The 21635-nt window shown below is 40.9% G+C and overlaps 1 protein-coding gene and 1 long non-coding RNA gene across 2 annotated transcripts; both read left to right on the top strand.

Moving 5' to 3' along the window:
* The first annotated feature begins 59 nt into the window (after positions 1-59).
* Crygs (crystallin gamma S) lies at positions 60-7173 on the top strand. The gene is made up of 3 exons (XM_013361063.4): positions 60-1237; positions 6050-6292; positions 6646-7173. The coding sequence occupies exons 1-3, from the start codon at positions 1217-1219 to the stop codon at positions 6916-6918; spliced, it is 537 nt and encodes a 178-aa protein (XP_013216517.2). The 5' UTR covers positions 60-1216; the 3' UTR covers positions 6919-7173.
* Positions 7174-13710: 6537 nt separating this feature from the next.
* LOC144376347 (uncharacterized) lies at positions 13711-20290 on the top strand. Its single transcript, XR_013436701.1, has 2 exons — positions 13711-17986; positions 18339-20290. It is a non-coding gene; the product is annotated as an uncharacterized LOC144376347 (long non-coding RNA).
* Positions 20291-21635: the final 1345 nt, after the last annotated feature.

The following is a 21635-nucleotide window of genomic DNA, read 5'->3' as shown; positions in this document are numbered from 1 at the left end:
CTAAGCATATAACTTAATTTTGTTTCTCAGTAGTTTTTATATTAAGCATTTTTTATTTTTCTAATTTGATCATAATATATCTTATGGGTATCCCATTACAAAAATATTCATTTGTTAGTAGAGAGATGGGGAAGTTGGACTTTTGAGAAGATATATTCTAGATCAGAAAAATTAAAATGGAGAAGGGATGATACATTATTTATTTGAGTTTACATAAGATGTGCTCTCAGCCTAAAGTCAGAGATGTGTTCAGGGCCAAAAGAATGTTCTCTGAACAGGTTCAAAAATGATCTCATAGGCAAAGAAAGACTAACTAGCAGGTGGCAAGTTCCAGAATTCCACAGTAGCTTCCTGTCTTTCTGTATAGTGTGTCATGCTTCTTATGAATTAGAACTCTTTCCAATTTGTGTTTCAAAGTTAAAGAACAATTGCAAGAACAGATTCATGATCTCCCATATATGCTATGTAGGTTCACAAATTGTTAACATTTTGCTACATTCACTTGACCACCCTCTACACAGTATTGTTTTACTGGCTTAATTTGTGAGTAGGTTATAGGCATCTTAGACCTTCACTCCCAAATATATCAGCATGAATTTCTTACTTAGTCATACCAACAATTTAAAAAGTTAAATATTGGTACGATAGAATTTCTAATATCAGATCATATTAAAATTTTTATAAATGCCCCAAGAATGTTCTTTGTAGTGACTGTTTTCCAAACACAAGGCCATGCATTGCTTTTAGTTGTCATGTAAGTTTTATTGCCTTCAAAAATGTGTCATTTTTATCCAAAAATAGAGAATGGTGTTTAGACTCAGCCTTCTACAAGCTTTGTTGAGGAAAAAAAGAAGAATTTCAAAGAGGTTGCTTGCTGAAAAAAGTAAATTGTCCAGGGAAGAGAGACTTTTTTGTTTTTAATATTTAAAACTTTGGCTTGGTTTTGGTGTCTTGACTCAGCAAAGTCTATAATGCAACAGGGCTGGGTAAGCATTAAAGGGGGTACTGAAGCTTTCCTTTATTTTATAATCCCAGTTGTTTTTCTAGAAACCATCAATAGACTCTAAATGACTGACTCAATTTTTGGAACCTATTCTCATGACTAAGCAGATGTTTGATTTGAAACCAGCCCAGTATAAATGTCTCTGGGCTTCTAACTCTCTGTAGCTTTCCTGGGTTTCTTTCAGCACTGGGGAAATCAACCTATGCACTAAAAATGTCTAAAACTGGAACCAAGGTAAGTAAAAAAGTCATACTGATTTTTAGCCTACCCGCTTTAAACGTAATGATACACTGAAAGGAACGTGGAGAAGAGCTTTTGCTTTTTTGCCTAGAGGTGAGTATAAGAATGGTTAAAGGACTAGTACTGGGAGAGAAAATTAAGAAAAGCTTATTATATTTTTCTACTCTAACAGAATTACCAAATACTTTCTTAAGGGTTTATCTATCTATCTATCTATGTGTATATATATACATATATATATGTATATATATATTGCTGTGTGAATACTGTACAGATAAATAACATGTAAATATCATGATTTCTGCCTTCTAGCAACTAAATTCTGTGAGGTGCCACAGAAACAGAACATGCTGATGAGAATTATGTGGCGTAGGAAACTTAGTCAATTAAAATTTGTTTTATTAAATTTAGCCTCAACTCTTAATGTTCCAAAAGCCCAAGGTCAAGTGAAATAATCTTTGGTATTTCCTTCATTCAAGCAGTTATTCTCACCCTTTCACCAAATAAAATGTTCACTTACATTAGGAAAACTGCTTTTAAAATATTTGATTCACAGTTGCTGGGCTAGGAAGTGATCTCTTAGGCAACATTTTGGGAATGACATTCTCTTTAGTTCTTCTACTCACTAATGAGTCTAAGGCAAAGCCATTGTCTCATACCTGATTTTTTTCCTCCAACATTTTGCTTGAAAAATTTTCAAATTTATTGAATTTGAAAGAACAAGAGATGTTCAGTGAATACTTGTATGTCCTTCCCTTGAATTCTCCAATTAACATTTTATCACATTTTATTGTTCTTTTTTAATTAAGCCATTTGAAAATAAGGAGCAAACTTCTTTATCCTTTCACCTTAAAGTATCTTTTGCCTTCTATATCTCCTAAAACCAAAGGCTATCCCTGTGTAAACATCATCATGTCCCCAAAATTCATCATAAATATACCTTGTATTATATTTATACATATATTTCTGCATATAAGAATGCTATATGTGTGTGTGTGTGTGTGTGTGTGTGTGTGTGTGTGTATATAATATTCAGACCTTGTTCAAATTCCCCCCATTGCCACCAGAAATGTGTGACATTGGATATAGAGGTCATATTTTGCGTTTGAGGTCATATTTGGTTTGTCGTGTCTCTCCTTTTTTTTCTTTAACCTATTTAATCTATTACAGTCCCTCTACGTTTGTTGTTGTTTTTGAGACATTAACACTTCAAATCTAAGCCATGTATCTTATAGAAAAAGTCCTGCATCTTGATTTTTGTCTGATTATTTTCTCATGTGTGGATTCAGACAACATTTTTGGCAAGAAAACTACAGAGGCAATATTGTATACTTCCCAGTGTATCATTAGGAAGTACTTGATCCATAACTGGTTAGTGTCTTTTTTTTTTTTTTTTTTTTTTTTGCCAGTTGGCAAATAGAGCTAAAAATCAATGCTTATCTTGCGAAGGTTTGGGGAAAAACAGAAGTCTTTAGTGCTCTGAGGTTCTTGAAAATGTGCCATGCACATCCTACTAACAAAGAATTTGAAATCCTTAGAGAGATTTCCATGTACCATGGCTGTTACATAACCAACCTAAACAGATGAAAACATCCCCTTCTTTCTGGAATTTCAAAGATTTCCAGAGTAGTAATAATATGATCTCTTATTTCTTATAGCTGGGTTGTTCATTTATTAAAATAACTTTTGCTTGCTAGTCCAAGGGAGATAGTAAATAATTTCTTACTGTTTTTCATTGCTTCTCTCTTTCCCACTCTTTTGCCAGCAGTTTATTCAAGGAATTATGGCCTCAGCAAAAAGAACAGATTATATTAAGCATGTTTTCTCTCTCAGATACTAAAGACATTTTTCCTTTTGTGTTGGATTGGTAAGCTGCTTTTCAACAGAAATTTTGAAAATGATAGAAACTTTGTGGTACTTTTTTTTTTTTGAGAGAGAGAATTTTTATTTTTATTTTATTTTTTTAATTTTCAGTGGACACAACATCTTTCTTTGTATGTGGTGCTGAGAATTGAACCCGGGCCGCATGCATGCCAGGCAAGCACGCTACAGCTTGAGCCACATCCCCAGCCCAACTTTGTGGTACTTTTTAGGAAAATTTTCTGCACATCTCTTAGTTTTCCATAAAACTTTTTGCCCAACAGTCAAAACCTCAGCTAACAGTAGAACAAGTAAATTTCATGTTTCTTTTACAACTAAAAATTGAATATAGCCAGGTATTAACATGCTCTGACTCTGAAGACCTTGGTCCTGGACCACAGTATTGATTCTATGACAATATGATGAGTACTTTTGGCCTTGGGACAGTTGACTGGTCAGTTAGGATGATGAACAGCATGGTGACCTTATAGAATGTCATGTATATTTCTACTTCTCAGGTATTAGTATCAGACAAATGTGCACAGGGCAGTTAGTATGAGAAAAAAGGTAAAATAGATGATAATTTTATTCCCATTACCATATCCCTTACAAAGCATCTGTTTGGGTAAATAATTAGTCCAAAACAAAGTGAATTGAGTTTATGGATTAGGGAGTTTAGAACCTATCCATTCCTTGAGAAGTTATTTGATTTCTTAAAGATCTTTCCACAGGTAGTAGGAAAAGCCTCACAGGCTCAGGATCAGTTCTGTTCAGCATCAAAGGGTAGCACTGCCTTATTGAACAGAGCTGTGCAAGCAGGGAGACAGTAGAGGAAAATAAAATGAACCGTGCATTACTGAACTTGATGCAGCTGTCTTGTAACTAGCTAGTGACCTTAGGCAAGTCCCTTCTTTGTAACAACTGTAGCAAAAGTTTATTGGCAATTAGAAATCAAGTATTAAACCAAGTGCTTTGTAGACATCCTTTTGGGCCCTCGGAACACCCCTCTGCAGTATAAATTGTTACCTCGTTTTGCAAATGAAGATGTTTAGGAAAAGGTTCAATGCCCTGTCCCAGGTTCCTGAACTGGTAAGTAGTGGTGCTGGAATTTTTTTCTTTTCATCCATGAACTCAGGTACCATCGATCTCTAGTCTGCTATGCTAAAATGAAGAAAGGAGCAGAAAAACAAAAATTGGGTGAGAAGAGAAAGGAGATGATTCTTCTAGTAGGTGAGAAGGGGAAAAGGAAGTTTTTAGAGAACAGGATTTACAGGAGTTGAGAAAAATGGGAAAGGTAGGGAAAGATAAAGTAGAAGGTGGGTATGTTTCTATCTAGAAAGAAACACCTCAGGTGGAAAAGGATATTTTATGCCCTTTGCAAGTCATTTTTTTTTCCTCTCATTCATTCTCTGCACCTAATAGCTCACCAAATCCTAAATTTCTTTTGATTGTTTTCCCATTGCAGTTGCATTGCACTTGGTCCTCATCATCTCTGCACCTCCACCCCTGGCCCCTAGCAACCATCTATTTCCAGGCACAAACCACTAATGTTCAGCTTCCACATGAGTTTCAAGGGTATTGATTCTAGCTTGGCTCTTGTGTCATTTCTCTGGCATTTCCCCCTGATTCTTAACCATATATTCACTATGCACTAGAGTTAACTACTTATTGTCCCTACAATAAGCCATGTTATTCCCCTCCTTTATTCTGCTGAACAGGCTTATCTCTCTTCCTTTGCTTCTGGAAAACATCTAGTTTCAATCCTCTGCTCAAGAACTCAAGACTACCTGGCCCTGTTTATCTAAAATTACTCCTTTGGGTTCATTAAAGCAAATTAGCCACAAGGTGGCAGCATAATTCCAAGAAATTAGCCACTCAAATCATGACACTTATGCATTCAATCCAAATTCTAACCTAATATTGATCTTAGATTTGGAATTAATTATTAAGCAAAAAGGAAAAAAGCAACAGTCCATTTTTGTTTTTTATAGAGTTTTTCAGAAATTACTTGATAAATTCCTAAGTGTTCTTGGGAGCTGTCTTCTATTTCAGCCAGAACTATGCTGAGTTGTTTTATAGCCAGGACTTCCAGTCTCTCTAGTCATATTATTTAACAAATGGAAAGCTGAAGCCCAGAGAGATGTTTGCACTAATGTATGTTGATGGTGAAGCTGCCCTAGAACTGAGCCTTCTTATTTCTGGTTTCCAAGGGTTGCATTTGTTTTAGTGCTATGAGAGACCCCAGACGCTGTGGAAGAAATTTGGTAAGACTTTGAAGCGAAGAATGCTCTTGCCTTGTTATTTCGTTACTTTACAGCTACCACATTGGCAAGAAACTAATGTAGAAGATATAATGTAGTATATTTTAATGAGTGTTTGCTCTATAGTCTTTTAAAAGAAGCTCTTGAAAGTTAATCTATGTTTTTATTAATCTATGTTTCTGTGTACATCTTCCATATCACCTACCATGAATCTCTGTATGTGGAACTTAGTCATATTTATCAAACATTTTTTGAATGCTTGGCAAGTGCTGGGTTCAGGGAGCCCATAACCTTGGCTCTTGCCCTTGGATGAAATCTAGAAGGAGTCGGGTGGGAGGATAGACATAGAAATGAACAGTTTACAATATAATGTAATAGGTACAGAAAGCTGTGGGAACATGAAGAAGCAATGAACTTGAGTGTGAAACTGCTGGTTTATGTTAGAGCCTTTTTGTCTTTTGCTTCATTTTTAAGTGTTCAGAAAGTACTTCTTCCTATTGCTGACAACTAAGATTGTTTGCCAGAAACCAAATGTTGTGAGGTAAAGTAGAACTACGTATACTGTCTCTTCTGAGTTGAGAAGAAAGGAATTTTTAAAGTGGGCAAGATTTTTTAATTTTTATTTTATCTATGAATAAAGCCACCCAACTCCTCAGTTCTTCTATTTATTTGTCCTGTACTTCAGATCACTTTTTATGAAGACAAAAATTTTCAAGGCCGCCACTATGACTGTGATTGCGACTGTGCAGATTTCCACGCATACCTAAGTCGCTGCAATTCAATCAGAGTGGAAGGAGGCACCTGGGCTGTGTATGAAAGACCTAACTTTGCTGGGCACATGTACATCTTACCTCAGGGAGAGTACCCTGAATACCAGCGTTGGATGGGCCTCAATGACCGCCTGGGCTCCTGCAGAGCTATTCATCTGGTGAGTGGCTTTTGCTCACTTTCTCCCTCTCCTCCATTTTCTTCTTTCTTAAAGTCTTCCTACCTTTCCATGGGCAGCTGGCTTCTCTTGGCTGCTGAATCTTAAATAAATCTTAGATCAGTTCATCATAAAACTGAATTACACTTATGACTTCCATTACTTACTACCTCTTGAGTATTTGGAGAAATGTTTTCTTATTAAAAGTCAACTGTTTCAGTCATTTCTTCAGGGAGGGTGGGAGTTCTGAGGATTTAGGTTCTGAAACAGGCTGTTCTCTGAGTTCCTAACCTGCTGATGATTTCCATAACAATGGCTATTCATTTCTTTCTTTCTTTTTTTTTTTTTTATTTCAGTCTAGTGGAGGCCAGTATAAGATTCAGATCTTTGAGAAAGGGGATTTTAATGGTCAGATGTATGAAACCACTGAAGACTGCCCTTCCATCATGGAGCAGTTTCACATGAGAGAGATCCACTCCTGTAAAGTGCTGGAAGGTGTCTGGGTTTTCTATGAGCTACCCAACTACCGTGGCAGACAGTACCTCCTGGACAAGAAGGAGTACCGGAAGCCCATCGATTGGGGTGCAGCTTCTCCTGCTGTCCAGTCATTCCGCCGCATTATGGAGTAATGACGTGGATGGGGCCATAGGTTTCTTCCTGAGGGCCAAATACTGGCTGGCCTCGTGGTCATAATAGGCATCATAAATAAAACAATTGGCATGCATCCCACTGCTGACTATAATGCCTCTTAAATGCTTTTAGGAACTAGCATTGTAGTGCCCTGCCACAGTGAGCGGTCAACCAAAGCAACTCATCCATCAGATCATCAGTTTAGATCTCTGTGTCAAACAAAATGAGACTGCATTAAAAGTTAGAAAATCATACTGCTATGTAGTGGCTCTTTTTGCTTGTGTTTTGCATTAATTCAACAAGTGCAATAATAATAGCTGGGATTATTATCCCATTCCTCACAACCCATCCAGTAAAAGAAGTGGTTTATCTGCATTCTATTAATAAAGAAACTGAGACTTGAAGAAATTAAAAAACATATTAAAAACTTGTCCAAGTTTACCAGCTGGTAAAACACAAGAGCTAGGATTTTGCCCAGGATATTTCTGTTTCCAATGCCATTGTTTTGTTTTTCTCTTTATTTCCTATTTATTCATTCAGCACTTAATGGCTAAAGATCAGAATGCATACAGTAAAATTTTAAAAAGTGAAAAGAACAGAGTCCCTCAGAAGGTCCAGTTGAGGAGACAGGATACCTAATAGAGCAATCCATAAAAGCAGGGTGACTACTGGCAAATAGTGGAGCCATAAATCACCTGAAGCCCCTTGTTTAAGATTCAGAGATTCTCAACATCAGTAACTTCTCAGCCCTAACTTTGGTTTCCCGTGAGAAGAAAGAACATGTTGAACAATTTGTTCCTCTGCTACAATAATTGAAATGGAGTTTTGCCTACTTTGAGTAACCCCTGAGGTTCTATCTATTTAATCTTGATGAAGAGGAGAATGATAGGAAACAGAATCACTAGGAGTATTAGGGTCTATTCTAGTGAACCTGGGGATTTGCTAAATGTAGCTATCTTTAAAAGAGAAGGTGAAGCCCATGTCTTCTAGATCTTTTCACCAAAAGGATAAATGAGAGTTGTCAAACTCCTTTTGTATATACTTTAGTGTATACTGCATAGCTCTCCTACCCCAGATAGTTTTATTCATTTTATTATCTTCCCCTGCTTTTTATTGTTTTGTGTGTTTTAAGTGGAGGACTTTCGAGAGAAGTGGGTAGAAAGTAAGGGAGACACGATGAATTGAGGCAAAAAAAGAAAAGCTGTTAGCTGAGCTACAAAGAGCTCTGGCTGGTGAGCTGACTGCAACCATCAGCTCTAGACCTTATCATCCTACCACCAAGTTAACCTGCCTCCAAAATAACAGAGCCAAACCAAATGCTGTCTTGAGTCCCACTAAACAACTTAAATTCTCTGGAGACCAGATAGGATACTGAAAACCTAGCTGATGACCTAAAACTACTGACACATTTTTAGAGGCACAATTTCTGGAAGTGACCTCAGAGATCCTGCCACTCCTTTTCCATCAAAGAAACTGAGGCTCTGGTACAGGGAGCTAGTGTCAGTCTTCTCTCATATCAACTCTTGCCATGTTCCCAGGGAGTTGGTCACAGTCTGTTCAAAACAGCCAGAAAAGCAATTCTGGCAGCAGGACAGGAAAACAAGTGTCAGGATGACTAACCACAGTCTCAGAGAAGTAAAAGATGGCTTCTGACAGATGAAAACAGAATTATCATTCTGGGGTGTTATGTGTCACTTGGTTCATGCCCTGATTCAAAAGAGATTGCCATCATTCTCCCAGCTGCAGACATGGCAGGGGACTTTTACTTCATAAGAATTTTACTAGCAGTTGATAGTAGAGGTAAAAAATATTGTTTGTTCTTCTCTGTTAATCAATCCCAGCTCTTCTGGTAGAACATAATGCTGTTAGAGTAAGAAGCTGTCAACCACACCCAGAACAGCACCTAGGTTACTATTCTGAGTTAACTCCTACCTTGTATTATTTTATTATTCTGAAATGGCTTTGTCAAGAAAATAGGGCCAGGATACTTAAACAAGTTCAGCCTTATATCATTGCAAGCATTCCTCTGAAAGCCCTGAACGGTTCCTAAATATGGAGACTACTTACTCAAAATACAACATCAAGGGCTCCCATTTAAAGTCTCCAGGATAGAGCTTTCAGATAAATACAGGGCAGCATTAATAAATACCAAATATTGGAATATAAATGTTTATCCCAGGATTTGCATAGGACGTATTCATACTAAGAAATTGTCACTTGCCTGAAATTCAAGTGTAACTGTATTCTATATTTGTATTCACTAAATCTGGCAACAATGCTTTAAGAGCAAGACAAGTTAACATTGGACACCACATGGGTCAGAAGCACAGGGTGCAGCAGGCTGTGGACAAGAAAGCCCATTCCCCACAAATGGCATTTAAATACATTTTTAAAAACACTGCAAGCCAATGTCTGCAGCTGAATATGGCCTATGGACCACTGATTTCTAATTTTGACTTGTAAGAAAGTTCTGAATATCACAAAATGTTCTTACATTGAGCCAACATCTGCCCCTGTAATTACTGGCCTGCTATCTAGTTCTGCTTTCCATCTAGTTCTTCATCCACAAGATAGCTCTTTAGATATTGAAAGATCCCTCCTGCTTTCCTCCATGCTGTCTTTTCTAGGCTGACTGTCCTTTCCATTGTTTCTTTCCTGATATAGTGGCTCCAATATTCCTCCCACTCGGGTGCATCACTTCTTTGCCAACTGAAGTCTTTCCACTGTCTTAGCTATCATCTGACCAGTGCCCACTACACCTGGAGGGTCATGTTCAGTTATTTCCTCCTCCTTTATCAGGTATATACTGCTCTTGACTAAGATCAGCTCTCCTTGGGCCTTCTACCAATCCTAATGAGGATCCATTATCTTTTCCTAAAAATTGGCATTCCCATTTAAAAGCTGGAGAGCTCCCTTCCTCCTCTGGGAGTTAAAAATGGATCTAACTCCTGTCGTTTCCACGTGCTAGCTCTAAGTGACACATGGATAACCCTACTTTCCTCATCAGTAAAACAAGATGACACCCTCCTGTGGGCATTAAAATGAGATAATGTATGAAAATTACATAGCATGTACAATCAATTCCTGTTATTCTCAGTAATTATAAAGACACCACAAACAACTGAATAGCAAATACCAAATTGTTGCTTCTAGAAGAAATGTAAGGCTTCTGCAAGCCTCTGGTCACATTTTTGCCAACTGCGCAACATGAACTTTTCAGGTATGCTATTTAAAGACATTCAATGATACCTGTTGCTGATTCATTAACATGGAACTCATGACCAAAGCCCTATAATATATAGCTGAAGGAACATAATCTGACACATATACAGTCTCTGTTAAGGGGCATCTAATTTCTTATGCTTAGAAACACTAGACAGCAGATCAGCACTACACTTGGGGGCCATTTAAACAGAAATCAACAAAAAGCAAAACAGTGTAGAGGACATGGCATTAAACAGCCACACCTGTTTAGGCACACTTGTCACACAGTTTGAGCTAAAACAGGAAGGCAGAGCATTTGTTCCAGCCTAGTGAATTTGCAAATTTGCAATGTATGACATGATCAACTGGATTTCACCACCGTGGTTACTATTTCCTAGTATGAAAGTACCACCATTATCAAGTTAAGATTTGTTTGTTGCTTTATTTTATTTGCTTTTTACTTGTTTAGCCTTTTTCTACCTTTTTACCATCCCCCAGTTGTTTTCAGAGAAGCATTGCTGCATTTTTGGCAGATACTTCATAGTCGGGAAAAAATACATCAGGATGATCTAGCCCATCCCACTCCCTTGAAAAGGAGCCACATTTTACTTGTAGCAGAAGCCAGGCTCACAGCTCTCCCATAAGCCTGGTTCTAGATTCTAACAGTTTGTGGTCAGCAGGTTGTTTGAGTTCAGACAAATCCCCCTTGTTTTCTACCTTCCGTCTGTCCATCTTATCTGGGGACCCACAGCTAATCTCTAACTCTCCTTCCAGTCTTTGGCTGACCAGCTTCTGACCCAAGCAGGAGAGAAGGGTCACTCATGGAGATAACTCTAATGCAAGGGAACTCTGTCACCCTTTTACTTCTTTACTCAAGCCTCAAACTTCAAAATTGCCAGATTCAGAACTGGAGGGGCCAGGGACCTTCCTAAACATCATAAAAACTTGATGATAGGGCTCTCTCACTACAGTTTATAGACAAGGGACTAGGACTCCAAAAGTCTAAACAATTTGACCAAGGTTACTGGTTCCAAAGCTCTTGTTCTTTCCACTGAACCATGAAACTTCTGTCTCCAAACATTCAGGAGACAGAACCTAGAGTCTCTTATCAGGCATAGCTATTTTAAAATGACTTTATTAAGATATAATTTATATGCCATACAATCTACCTGTTTAAAGTGCACAACTCAGTGGCTTTTAGTATATTCACTGTTATGCACAACCTCACTACAGAAGACTTTAGAACATTTTCATCACTACAACAAGCAACTACATATCTTTTAGGGATCACTGCCTTATCTCCCAGGTCCTGAGCAACTACTGATCTAGTTTCTGTGTCTACGTCTTTGCTTCTTCTAGACATTTTATGCAAATGAAATCATACAGTATATGCTCTTTGTGACTGACTTCTTTCACTTAGCAAAATGTTTTCAAGTTTCTTCTATGTTGTGGCATGTGGCATGTATCATTGTTTTCGCCTTTTTATGGCCAAGTAATATTCCATTGGAAGAAAAAATTCCAGTTTATCTGTTCATCAGTGATTGGCATTAGGGCTGTTTTTACCCTTTGGCTAGTATGAATAATGCTGTCATAAACATTTGTGCATAAGTTTTTATGTGAACATTTATTTTCTTTTCTCTTAGGTATCACCTATGAGTGCAATTGCTGGGAGCATGAGCCATTTCTTGTTATATAGCAGCATGTGGGGCCTCAAAATCACACGGACTTAGGTTGAATTCTAGCTGATCACCCACTTTTTGTGGTAGGTTTGGGGCCAAACACACTTCTCTTATTCTTAGTTTTATTTAAATATGTAAAATGGAGATAATGATGGATGCTTCTCAGAAGTTTTGTTGGCATTAGATGAAATAATAAGGGGAAAATTCTTAGCCCAGTGAATGAGCAAGTGCTGAACAAAGGAAGCTTCCAAATATGAAATCCCTGAAGGAAGAGGTGATGAGGACTGGGAATCAGTGTGCTGGCAGTATCTCCAGTGCCTCCCAACTTTAATGAGCAATGATTTAGGTGTCTATGAGTGACTTTCTGAGAGCCCTCCTAGAGAGCAGAAGGAGGGATGGAGGCTGGGAATGGAGGGGAGGCCAAAACACACTGGGCAGGTAAGGGGATTAGCTGCTTGCACAGAAAGGGGAGGTCAATTTTCCTCATTCAATTTCTGCCAGGGCCTGTGCTGCCCCTTTGGTCTTCTCTTATCTCAGCAAATCAATCTCACTTCCCTTCCCTGTTGGTCCCATTTTTCAACACCAGTGTGTCCCTTTGTGAGTCAGCAACCATGGGGACTCAGCACTCTGGTTGAGTGGTTCTGGAATTGATTAGCTTTCAGGGGAAATCCTGCCAGCGCTTCCCCTCTTGCAAGCAGAGCACAGTGGGCAGGGATTTGTTCCTATTGTCCACACCCTCCCACCCCAACAGGCCACATTAGCCTGTGCACTGAACCATTCGACCAGAACAATGGTGGGTCCTGGCAGTGGTGCTGACCTCCGCGGTTCTCAGTGCACACGGGATGGTTCGCCTGAGTTCATAGTGAACTGGTGACCCTGCTCAGGCCAGTGCTCCAGGGCTCAGAATGCTAGACAGAAAGATAGAGCTTCTGACCCTGTTCCTGCGAGCAGGAGGCGGGTGAAGGAAGAAGAGAGGCCAGGAGAGCTGCCTGCAGGTTGACTGTAAACCACCCCACTGATCTGTAAAGGCCAGGAATCCTTGCAGTTGTGAGGGAGTTTCATCTTCCTGCCCCATTCACTGTGTCTTACAGCCATCCAGCAACGGCCATGGGTGCACATGTGATGCCTCATTCGAGTCTCACCATGGTTATGTGAAAAAAGAAGATAGTTATTATTATTCCCATTTTGCACAGGAATAGACTGAGATACAGAAAGGCTATGTGGCTTTAGGGGAAATTATAGACTTTCTAGGTCTCCCATAGTCAAGAGCAACCCTTTGACATAAAAGCTATTTATGCCAAAAGTTTCCCTGAAATATAACAATTTTAAGAAAATCATTCCCCTCATTTTTACCATACATATAAAACACACTTGCAATTGGCCTCTATGATTTAAAAAAAAATGTTAGTGATATACAAGTGGGAACTAAAGCCCTGAACTTGGAGGCAGAAGAATGTGTGTCTGAGCATGCACTGGGAAGACAAATGGAAATGCACTTGTCCAGTGTTTGTATGATCTCCTACCCTTCTGTCCTACATTTTTCTGGTTTCCAGTTGGGTCCTGACATAATAAAAGACACATGGCCGATCTCTTGGAGGCTCAACAGCTTATCTTTCAGATTCATTCCCCTTTTTGGCAAATCTAATTCTTGAAAAATTTCCAAATTTACCAAACAAATAATCTAGGGGAAAAAATATTCATGTTATGAAACCCAAGTCTGTCTGTTTGCACCTCAAAATCCAATGCTCAGGAGAAGAAAGTTGGTGGGAAGAATCTCCGGTATACACAAGGGCCCACACCTTTGAAAATGGGGTTGCTATTATGCCTCCCAAAAGAAAGTCTTAAAGGACTCAAGTATGAAAGGGATTGTATATGGGGAAAGGAGGTACAGGGGACAATGGGCTGGAAGAATATGTGCTCGGTGGGGTCTTGCTCATCAGGTGCATATCTCCTCCCCACCCCAACCCCACCCCTTCCCTGGCTAGAATACTGCAATTGACCCTGACCTCCTGGCGCTAATTCCTATAATTTCATGGACAAAAATATTACTTTTCTGAAAGTTGAGCCTCACAGTAATTTATGTACTTTTGTTAGTTAATATACAGGCTTAAAGAATTAGGAAGGGGTGTTTTGTGTTTTGTAAGTCTAAAGAAAGAACAATTATTTAGCAGTTAATGTCCTGATCATTTAGGTGCATCTTTGCTTTAGAAGTCAGAATGCCAGGCAAAGGGAGGAAAGTAACTCAGCAAGGGACAACTCCCAAGGAGTAGCCACTATTACATTCACTTTAAAATGACTAACTATGGGACTTTTTAAAAAAATGCACAATTATCTGGACTAGGTGGCACATGCCTCTAATCTCAGCTACTAGGGAGGCTGAGGAAGGAAGACTACAAATTTGACCAGTCTGGACAACACAGTGAGACACTGTCTCAAAATAAATTTTTTTCAAAAGGGCTGGGGATATAATTCAGTGGTAGAAAAATTGCCTAACATGATGTAAAAAGAAAAAAAATTACACACAATTTCAAATAAAAACTCAAAGTTCAGAGTCTGTTTTCAAAGAATTATGTAAGCAAGAGAAAAATCTATAGAGTGTTAGAAGTTGACATCCCACCCAGACTTATTAAGGCAGATTCTCTCACTCTGTGACTTTTTCATATTGTCCTTAGGCCCCCAAAAGAGGAGCTGTTCCTTGATTGAGGCCCACACCTGCAAGGAATCTATGTATCCCCAAATCATAATATAAAACATTTTGTCTTTCCTGTCTAAATATCTGTCTCTTCCTCTATCTCTATTTTTCTGTCTGTCTCTTTCTCTTGTTGGTTTGATAAATAATTGAGTGTAGAGGTGTTATAGGAGACAGTATAAGGAAGTTTAAATTTATTCTTTTCCCTTTGAAGATTTGATGATTTTAGTCTGGGAAATAAACTCCCAATAGACAGATAACAAGAAAAAGAATATTGAAATTCTAGTAAATGTCTAAGATCTTGGAAGACTAGACTAAGAAGGATATATATCTGTCTTAAAGGCATGGGGGGCTTGGGCTTCTGGGGCCATGCTAGGTGTGCAGTGTATGGAAGATTTGTGGAAGGTGTGCAGAGTGAGCAAGGGCTTTCTTACGCAGATGAAGTCTCTCAGGTAAGAGCCTCCTGCAGAAATCTCTATCTGGCTCAGGTGTCAGACCGCCTCACCCCATCTCTCTTCCTGTAGAAAGCTTTATCCCTAGGCAGAAAGGGGGAGATACCAGAAGAGGAAAGCCTCCATCTGCATTTGCTATTTGCTCTGCTAATGTAGAGAGATGTATATTTCTTTACCAAAAAAAACAAAAACAAAAAAACAAAAAAACACAACATTTCAGAGCCATTCTCAGGTCTACAGAGGTCTGTAGTTTCTCTGAATAACCAATTTAAAATATGCCAAAGAAACTATTTAGGGTAGGATATTCCGCTCTCCCACAGGGGGACCTTGGGCTGAAATGGCCCCTAGACTAGGGATGTGGATTTACATGTTCAAATTGGGGTTGCAGGAAGGGAGAACGTCACTACCTCTGCTTAGGCAACCTTACTAAGAGAATCTGATAAACTGATTGCTTTTCTTATTTGGGAAGTTAGCTTTATGATGGTATCATTGGCAAACTATAAAATTTGTTATTTTTTAACTGTTTGATGACTTTTGACAAATGTATGTAGTTGGGTAAACACCAACATAATCAAGTTATAGAACACTGTTATCACTAAATCAAATTCCTTTCTCTCCCTCACCCAATCCTGTACACACACACACACACACACACACACACACACACACGCACGCACACACACACACACACACACACGCACACACACACGTCCTGCTCTGATCCACAGATCTATCTCCTCTCTCTATGATTTGCCTATTCCCGACTGTCATGTCAGTGGTATCAGGCAGTCTATAGCTTTCTGTGCCTGGCTTCTTTTATTTAACATAATTCAGTATTTACTCTGTGGACGTAATCCATTTGGTTTCACTGCTCACTGAAGAACATGGGGTTGTTTCCAGAAGGCCTGGTTTTGTTTATAGTTCCTTTAAGTCATCCAAAGTAGGTGTGCAACCAGGTCACTTTCCCCAATATAACTCACTATGCTCTTTCTCTTCTCTCATTAGCTGATGTCATTTTGAGAAGTGCTTAGAACTGCCTGAAAATCCTGAATCCGTGAAATAATGCATGGAGCGAGACCCCTGCCTGCCTTGGCTTCCTAAGTATCTCAATTCCTGGGTTCAGAGGTCAATTGAAGTCCTTGGGCCCAGGCCAGCTTCTGTCCCATCCTGGCCCAGCATGGCTGAGCACTCGCAGGTGGCAGGGCTGGCCCTGGGAGAGCTCAGCTCCTCCAGCCTCTGGGTTACAAAGTGATCCTGGGAGTGGGTTAATTTATAGTTTCTAAATATTTAGACTTCGGGTATATGATCCTCCATTTGTATTCTGCCCTCAGGTCTGCAAATGGAAGGGAGGCCACACCCTGGTTGTAAAGGGACAGAACCTCGAGTTTCTTCTCACATTCCTGTGAGCAAATTACTCCATCAGGCACCAGTGACCCTCTGCTAGATGGGAGGAATAAAATCTGTATCTAGAAGTACCTGCCTGGCTTCTATGCTGGAAGAATCTTCCCTCATTTTTCCATCTGGTTCCCTGAATGATGGCAGCTGCCAGGGCAGGAGGAAACAACCCGTGCTTGGCAGTGCCTGCGGTGTCCCCAGGCAACGCCTGTGCCCACTCCCCACAGCAGCTGTTTCCTCCTCCTTTCCCTCAAGCCCCACCCCCTGCCATCACATGGCTGGGCCTCTACTTCCCCCACTTCCTACTCAATGAGGAAAAGAAGGACCAGGGGCCAGCTTTGCTCAGTTTCCTCTCGTCCTAACTCTAAGATCCCAGGATTTTCTGACGTTGGTTCTTGGGTCCTCATCACAGTCAATCTACCCTCAGAGACTTCCCAAAGCCAGCCTCTGTCCTTTACCTCCCTGCCTGTGCCTCTGCTGTGGGCCTCCAAGCCTATTCCATGACTCCTCACCACTCCATCCACCTCACTGCTGACAGAGCACTCTTTCTGAAACTCGGCTAGGATTGTTGCCTCCTTCACTTAAACCTTTCTAATCCTCCAGGTTATGAATCAAATCCCAACTCCCTGGGCGGTGGCACACCATGACAGTACCACAGTGCACAGCGGTGCCTGTGTGCACATAGGCATCGAGCTGAGGGGGAGTGCTGCAGCATAGCTCCGGGAAAGGGCCTGGGCAAGCCCCAGCCCAGTGCAAGGCACCTGCAGTTCTAACTGGCACAGAAGCTCATCACCCCAAACCCCTCACCCACCCCCAATCCACGGAGGATTCTTCTGCTGTTGCCTGCTGGGAATAACCCTCTCTACCTTTTTGCCTGTGAGTCTTCTCCTTATCCATTGTAACAACTCAGCTGTGTTCTCAGGGACTTCACTGACCACACGCCTGTCTTCCATGCTCCTCCACTCAGTCCTTGCTGAGTGCAGAGTCTAATTATCTACACACATCTCTCTTCTTCTGTAGACTCTGAATTCCTGGAGATCAAGGACTGTCCATATATCACAGGGTAGATATTCATTGCTAAATGAGCAGTTATCACGCACCTTATATGGGTCAGTATTATATAGTGTTAGTACAGATGGGATAAGAAGAGAAAGAAGAGTTGTCTTTAACTTAAGATCCTTATCAAGCACCAGAGATTCCCCAAGGCATCTTAGAGAGACAGACAGGCTCCCCATCCTCCCAATTTTACTGTATCCCACTGAAAGCAAAAAGTTGCTTATATGAAGAAACATTGGTCAGCTATGGAATCCAAGGAAAGATGAGTCTTGGGGACAAATGTGGGTGAGTGGGTGAATGTTTCTAAATGCTGTCCCTGAAGGAGGAAACCTTGGTCACTACCTTCTAATTTCACTGTCCTGTGGCAGGAACAAGCAGGAGTCACACCACTGTGACTGGATCCCATGTCCTGCTGTCAGTGTGGGAGTCTTCTAGTCCCTCATTCTGAGCACACGCTTCTCCACCACCCGGCTGATTCTGACTGCACCTCAAAGTAACATGACTGCTGTTGCTCAAGGTCTCTGTTCTTATGTTAGTGGAAACAAAAGTTGTACCACTCAGCCTCAGCTCCACTAAAATTCAGGAAACAAAGGTTGGTGAATAAAATAGGTTTATTCAAAGCTGGCCTTGAGGAAGCAGAGATCTTTTTGTAAGACAAAAGGCAGGAATATACATATAATAAATTTAGCTAGGTTGTGCTAGTCAGAAACACAGGACAGTCTCAGTTTCCCTGGTGCCTGCCTGGGTCAGGGGACAGCACCCCTCCCATCTCACCTCTATCTAGTTAGTGGGAGGAAAGTCCAGAGGCAGAACAAAAGATATCAGGAATTTGATTCTAATTTTAAAGGGGCTCTGATTCCCTAGCATAATTATTATTCGTAAATTACTGACTTGAATGGGCTCGTCTTCCTTGTGCTGACAATGGACATTTTCTGGGCTCACAGGATGAAGGTCAGGTTTGGATTGGAACAATTTCACCAGAGTAATGGAAGACAGTCTGTGAGAAGTCATGGGACACAAACAGCATCCCCAGGAGGTGACATGTCAGTGAACCTGTGTCATGGATGAGAGTCGTTGCATCTTGTTTTATTTATTTATTTATTTTGACAGGCAGCCTGTTATGATTATCCATGCTGAACTACCCAGATTCAAATTCTGGTTTTATCACTTACTAGCTGTGTTACTTAATCTTTATGGCCCTCAACTTCCTCATCTTAAATTAGAATAGTCAAGCACTCACCTATTGAGCATCATTTTCTCTACCCCCTTAAACCCATTCAGTCCTTGTAGCAATTTTCAGCTGGCACATGCAGGAGGATGAACGTGTTGGGATGCTAATGTCCCTGGGATATCCCCAAACCGCAGTGGTGAGAGCTAGAGGATACATCATCTTCACCCCTCAGTGGGACAATACTGAAGCATGCTCTACACCGTCTCCATGAGATTCCCCCCAGGACTGAGGCCCTGCTGCACATACTGGTAATCATCTTAATGACAGACTCACTGGTTTCCTTCCTTGCCCCAGGTCATCCCAGAGTCACCTCCCAAATGCCTTCCTCACAATCAAATCCTTCTTTGGAAGAGCTTTTAGGGGAATGCAATCCAGGACATCCACCTTAAAGGTGAGGAAATTAAAGCTCAGAAAGATGAAGCACTTGCCCCAAGGTCACAGGAACCTCAGTGACGGAGCCCACATTCAAGCCTGGCCAGCTTATTCTCCACCAGCGGCCTTATGTTCAGGATTCCATTGCCTCTCCCTCCAGCTCCCTCCAGTTTTGGATCACAGATGGGGATCATGCGCCCCCACCCACATCTGGCCCCAGCTGCTGCTTTAATTCAGCACTAGCCTGCCATTGCTGCTAGCACCTCCCACCAGCAAAGCTCCCATCAGCACGGGGCAGATCTGGTCCTTCAGATGTTCCCAGCCACTCGGTGGAGTCAGTACTCTCATGGGCCAGCTTATTTCTGGTACAATTTTATTTTCTGCCTTTGTGTAGACACTGGCCTAGAGCTCCCTGTTTTTAAGCAAAAAAGATTGATATTTTAATGAACTTAAATATGAGTTTTTCAAAAACTCAGGAAGGCAGATGATACCATGAGGAGCAAAACCCCAGGGTGCTATTAACAATTTGGCATTTCCATTTCCAATGGGAATGTTAATGGCACTCTGGAAGCAGTGTTGTCCTTATGATTAAGAAATTGTAACTGTAGAAACTGAGAGGTGTGAACTTCAACACAGGAACAAATGCAAATACCCCACCAGAGCCTGTTGTGTGCACAAGTCACTGTTGGCTTCTCCTTGCCACTACAGTTCTAATCTGATTACAGGGAACACCAAGAGGCTGGATAGGATCATACATTATTTGAACTGCTGGGCATTGGGACTATCTAGCCCCTCGTCCTACTTTACAGATGATGGAACTGCTGGCTGGAGAGCATGCAAACTGATCACAAAGTCCATCCAGGAGAAACCCAGTAGTGAGACCCAGGTCCCTCTGCTCCCAGACCAGTCCTCTCCCTTCTAACCTCCTCCCAGCCTCTCTCTTCTGTCACACTGACTCTGTATTCCTATCTCTGAGCCTCAGTTTCCCCTCTGTAAAATGGGAATTTGAAATAATTCCTAGATTTCGAAGTTGTAGGAATTAAACGAGCCAGTTTACACCAGTTTCTTGCTTCCCACACAGCAAGTGTTACCCAAATGTGGGGAAGTAGAAAGGTAAGACAGAGCTTGCCTAAGAGACAAAGCTGGTGGGAATCCTTGCTTCCCACCTGCATAGCTGAGTCCCAGTTTCTATAAGATGGAGTAATTCTGTCTTCTACATTAAGTTGATATAAAATTTAAATGAGATGTTTCACTGTAAAATTCCTTGCCATTAAAATATAGATATTAATTCTGTCTCATATACTCCCTACTTTTTCAGGCAAGCACTGAAATCGGACACTTGGGAATACTGCTGGAAATAGAAGAATGTTTTTGTAACAGGAATTGGCTCAAATTAAATGAAAGGGCCTTTCCTTTTCTAAAAGTGTCTGTCATTTCCAAAGGTGTTAGAAAAAGCAATCAGCATTGTGAATAGGCAGAAATGACTTCCCATGAGGTTGACAGGATGTCAAGGGGCTGTCAGGATGAAAGCCTGTTGCTCCAGTGTTCAAAGCAAGCAGGCTGGGCTATTTATGGGATCCTTATTTATTTATGTAAAGGAAACACTCCAGGTTTGCCATCTTTATATCCAAGAGCAGAGCAGATTAGCTTGGCAGGGGTGCTCTGTCAAGGGAATGATTGATCTCACTCCTCAAAGCGAGGCAGTGGGTTCTGCTAAGGCTCTATTCAGGCCCGGTTGTACCAGAAAGAAACTCCTGCTCTTGAGCTGGTTTCCTCAGAGCTGCACATGTGGAGGTGAGCTTACCATTCCACAGTCCCATTGCCCAGGTGGCCACAAACTGTGGGAGCAGCAGTGCTGAATGACAAAGACAGAAATTTACCTTTTCTCTGGATTCTCCAAGCAGTGGCCTCGTGAAGGATACAATGGGAGAGCATATCTCTGGGGTCCCTTCCATGAAGATGTCATCCTCCTCAATTTGTGTTCTTGTACGCTGGGTTCTGAAGTCACTAACATCACACACACATGTACACCCACACACACATACTTCAGCACTTACTAGGTGATTCTCTATATTCGGGCCGAGCAAGTCTGCATATTGCTCACAAGTTTGGAATGCTCGAAGTGGCCACTGTTGCCACCTATTCCGACCTGAATGTCGGGGCAGGGATAAAGCTTATTCAGCCTCTAAATTATCCCCGTCTCAAAGGCAGAATGGACAACTGGGTAGTCAGGTTTTATTTTATTTATGTACTAAGTGTCTTTGCATTTGCTATGCAAAAAAATCCTCCATCTTTGGAGCAAGAAACTGATTACATAGGGCAGAAGGAGCTGGGATGTAAGCCTCCTTGTTTTAAGGGATCTTGAAACTATTCCACTCCCCTTTGGAGTGTGCCCCTAGATGGGTGATCTTATATGGTTTCCCCTTATATTTCGTTCATTTCCACCATCTCACTTTGTCACTTGGTTAGGGGGAGCCAAGTTTCTAGTAATATAAAAGGGGATAATGCAGTTGAACACTGTGGAGTTGGTGAACTTTAAAATAATCTGCATTCAGTGTCTGTGTTAGAGTCTTCCTTTTCTTCAAGCCTGGGCTCGTGTGAACACACATGGTGGCATTTGGAGCCTAGCACTCAAGAG

Source organism: Ictidomys tridecemlineatus, chromosome 3 (genome assembly GCF_052094955.1).
Source record: "Ictidomys tridecemlineatus isolate mIctTri1 chromosome 3, mIctTri1.hap1, whole genome shotgun sequence".
Lineage (NCBI taxonomy): Eukaryota > Metazoa > Chordata > Mammalia > Rodentia > Sciuridae > Ictidomys > Ictidomys tridecemlineatus.
Note: the sequence above shows the minus strand (reverse complement) of the source record. Positions and strands in the feature narration are given on the sequence as shown.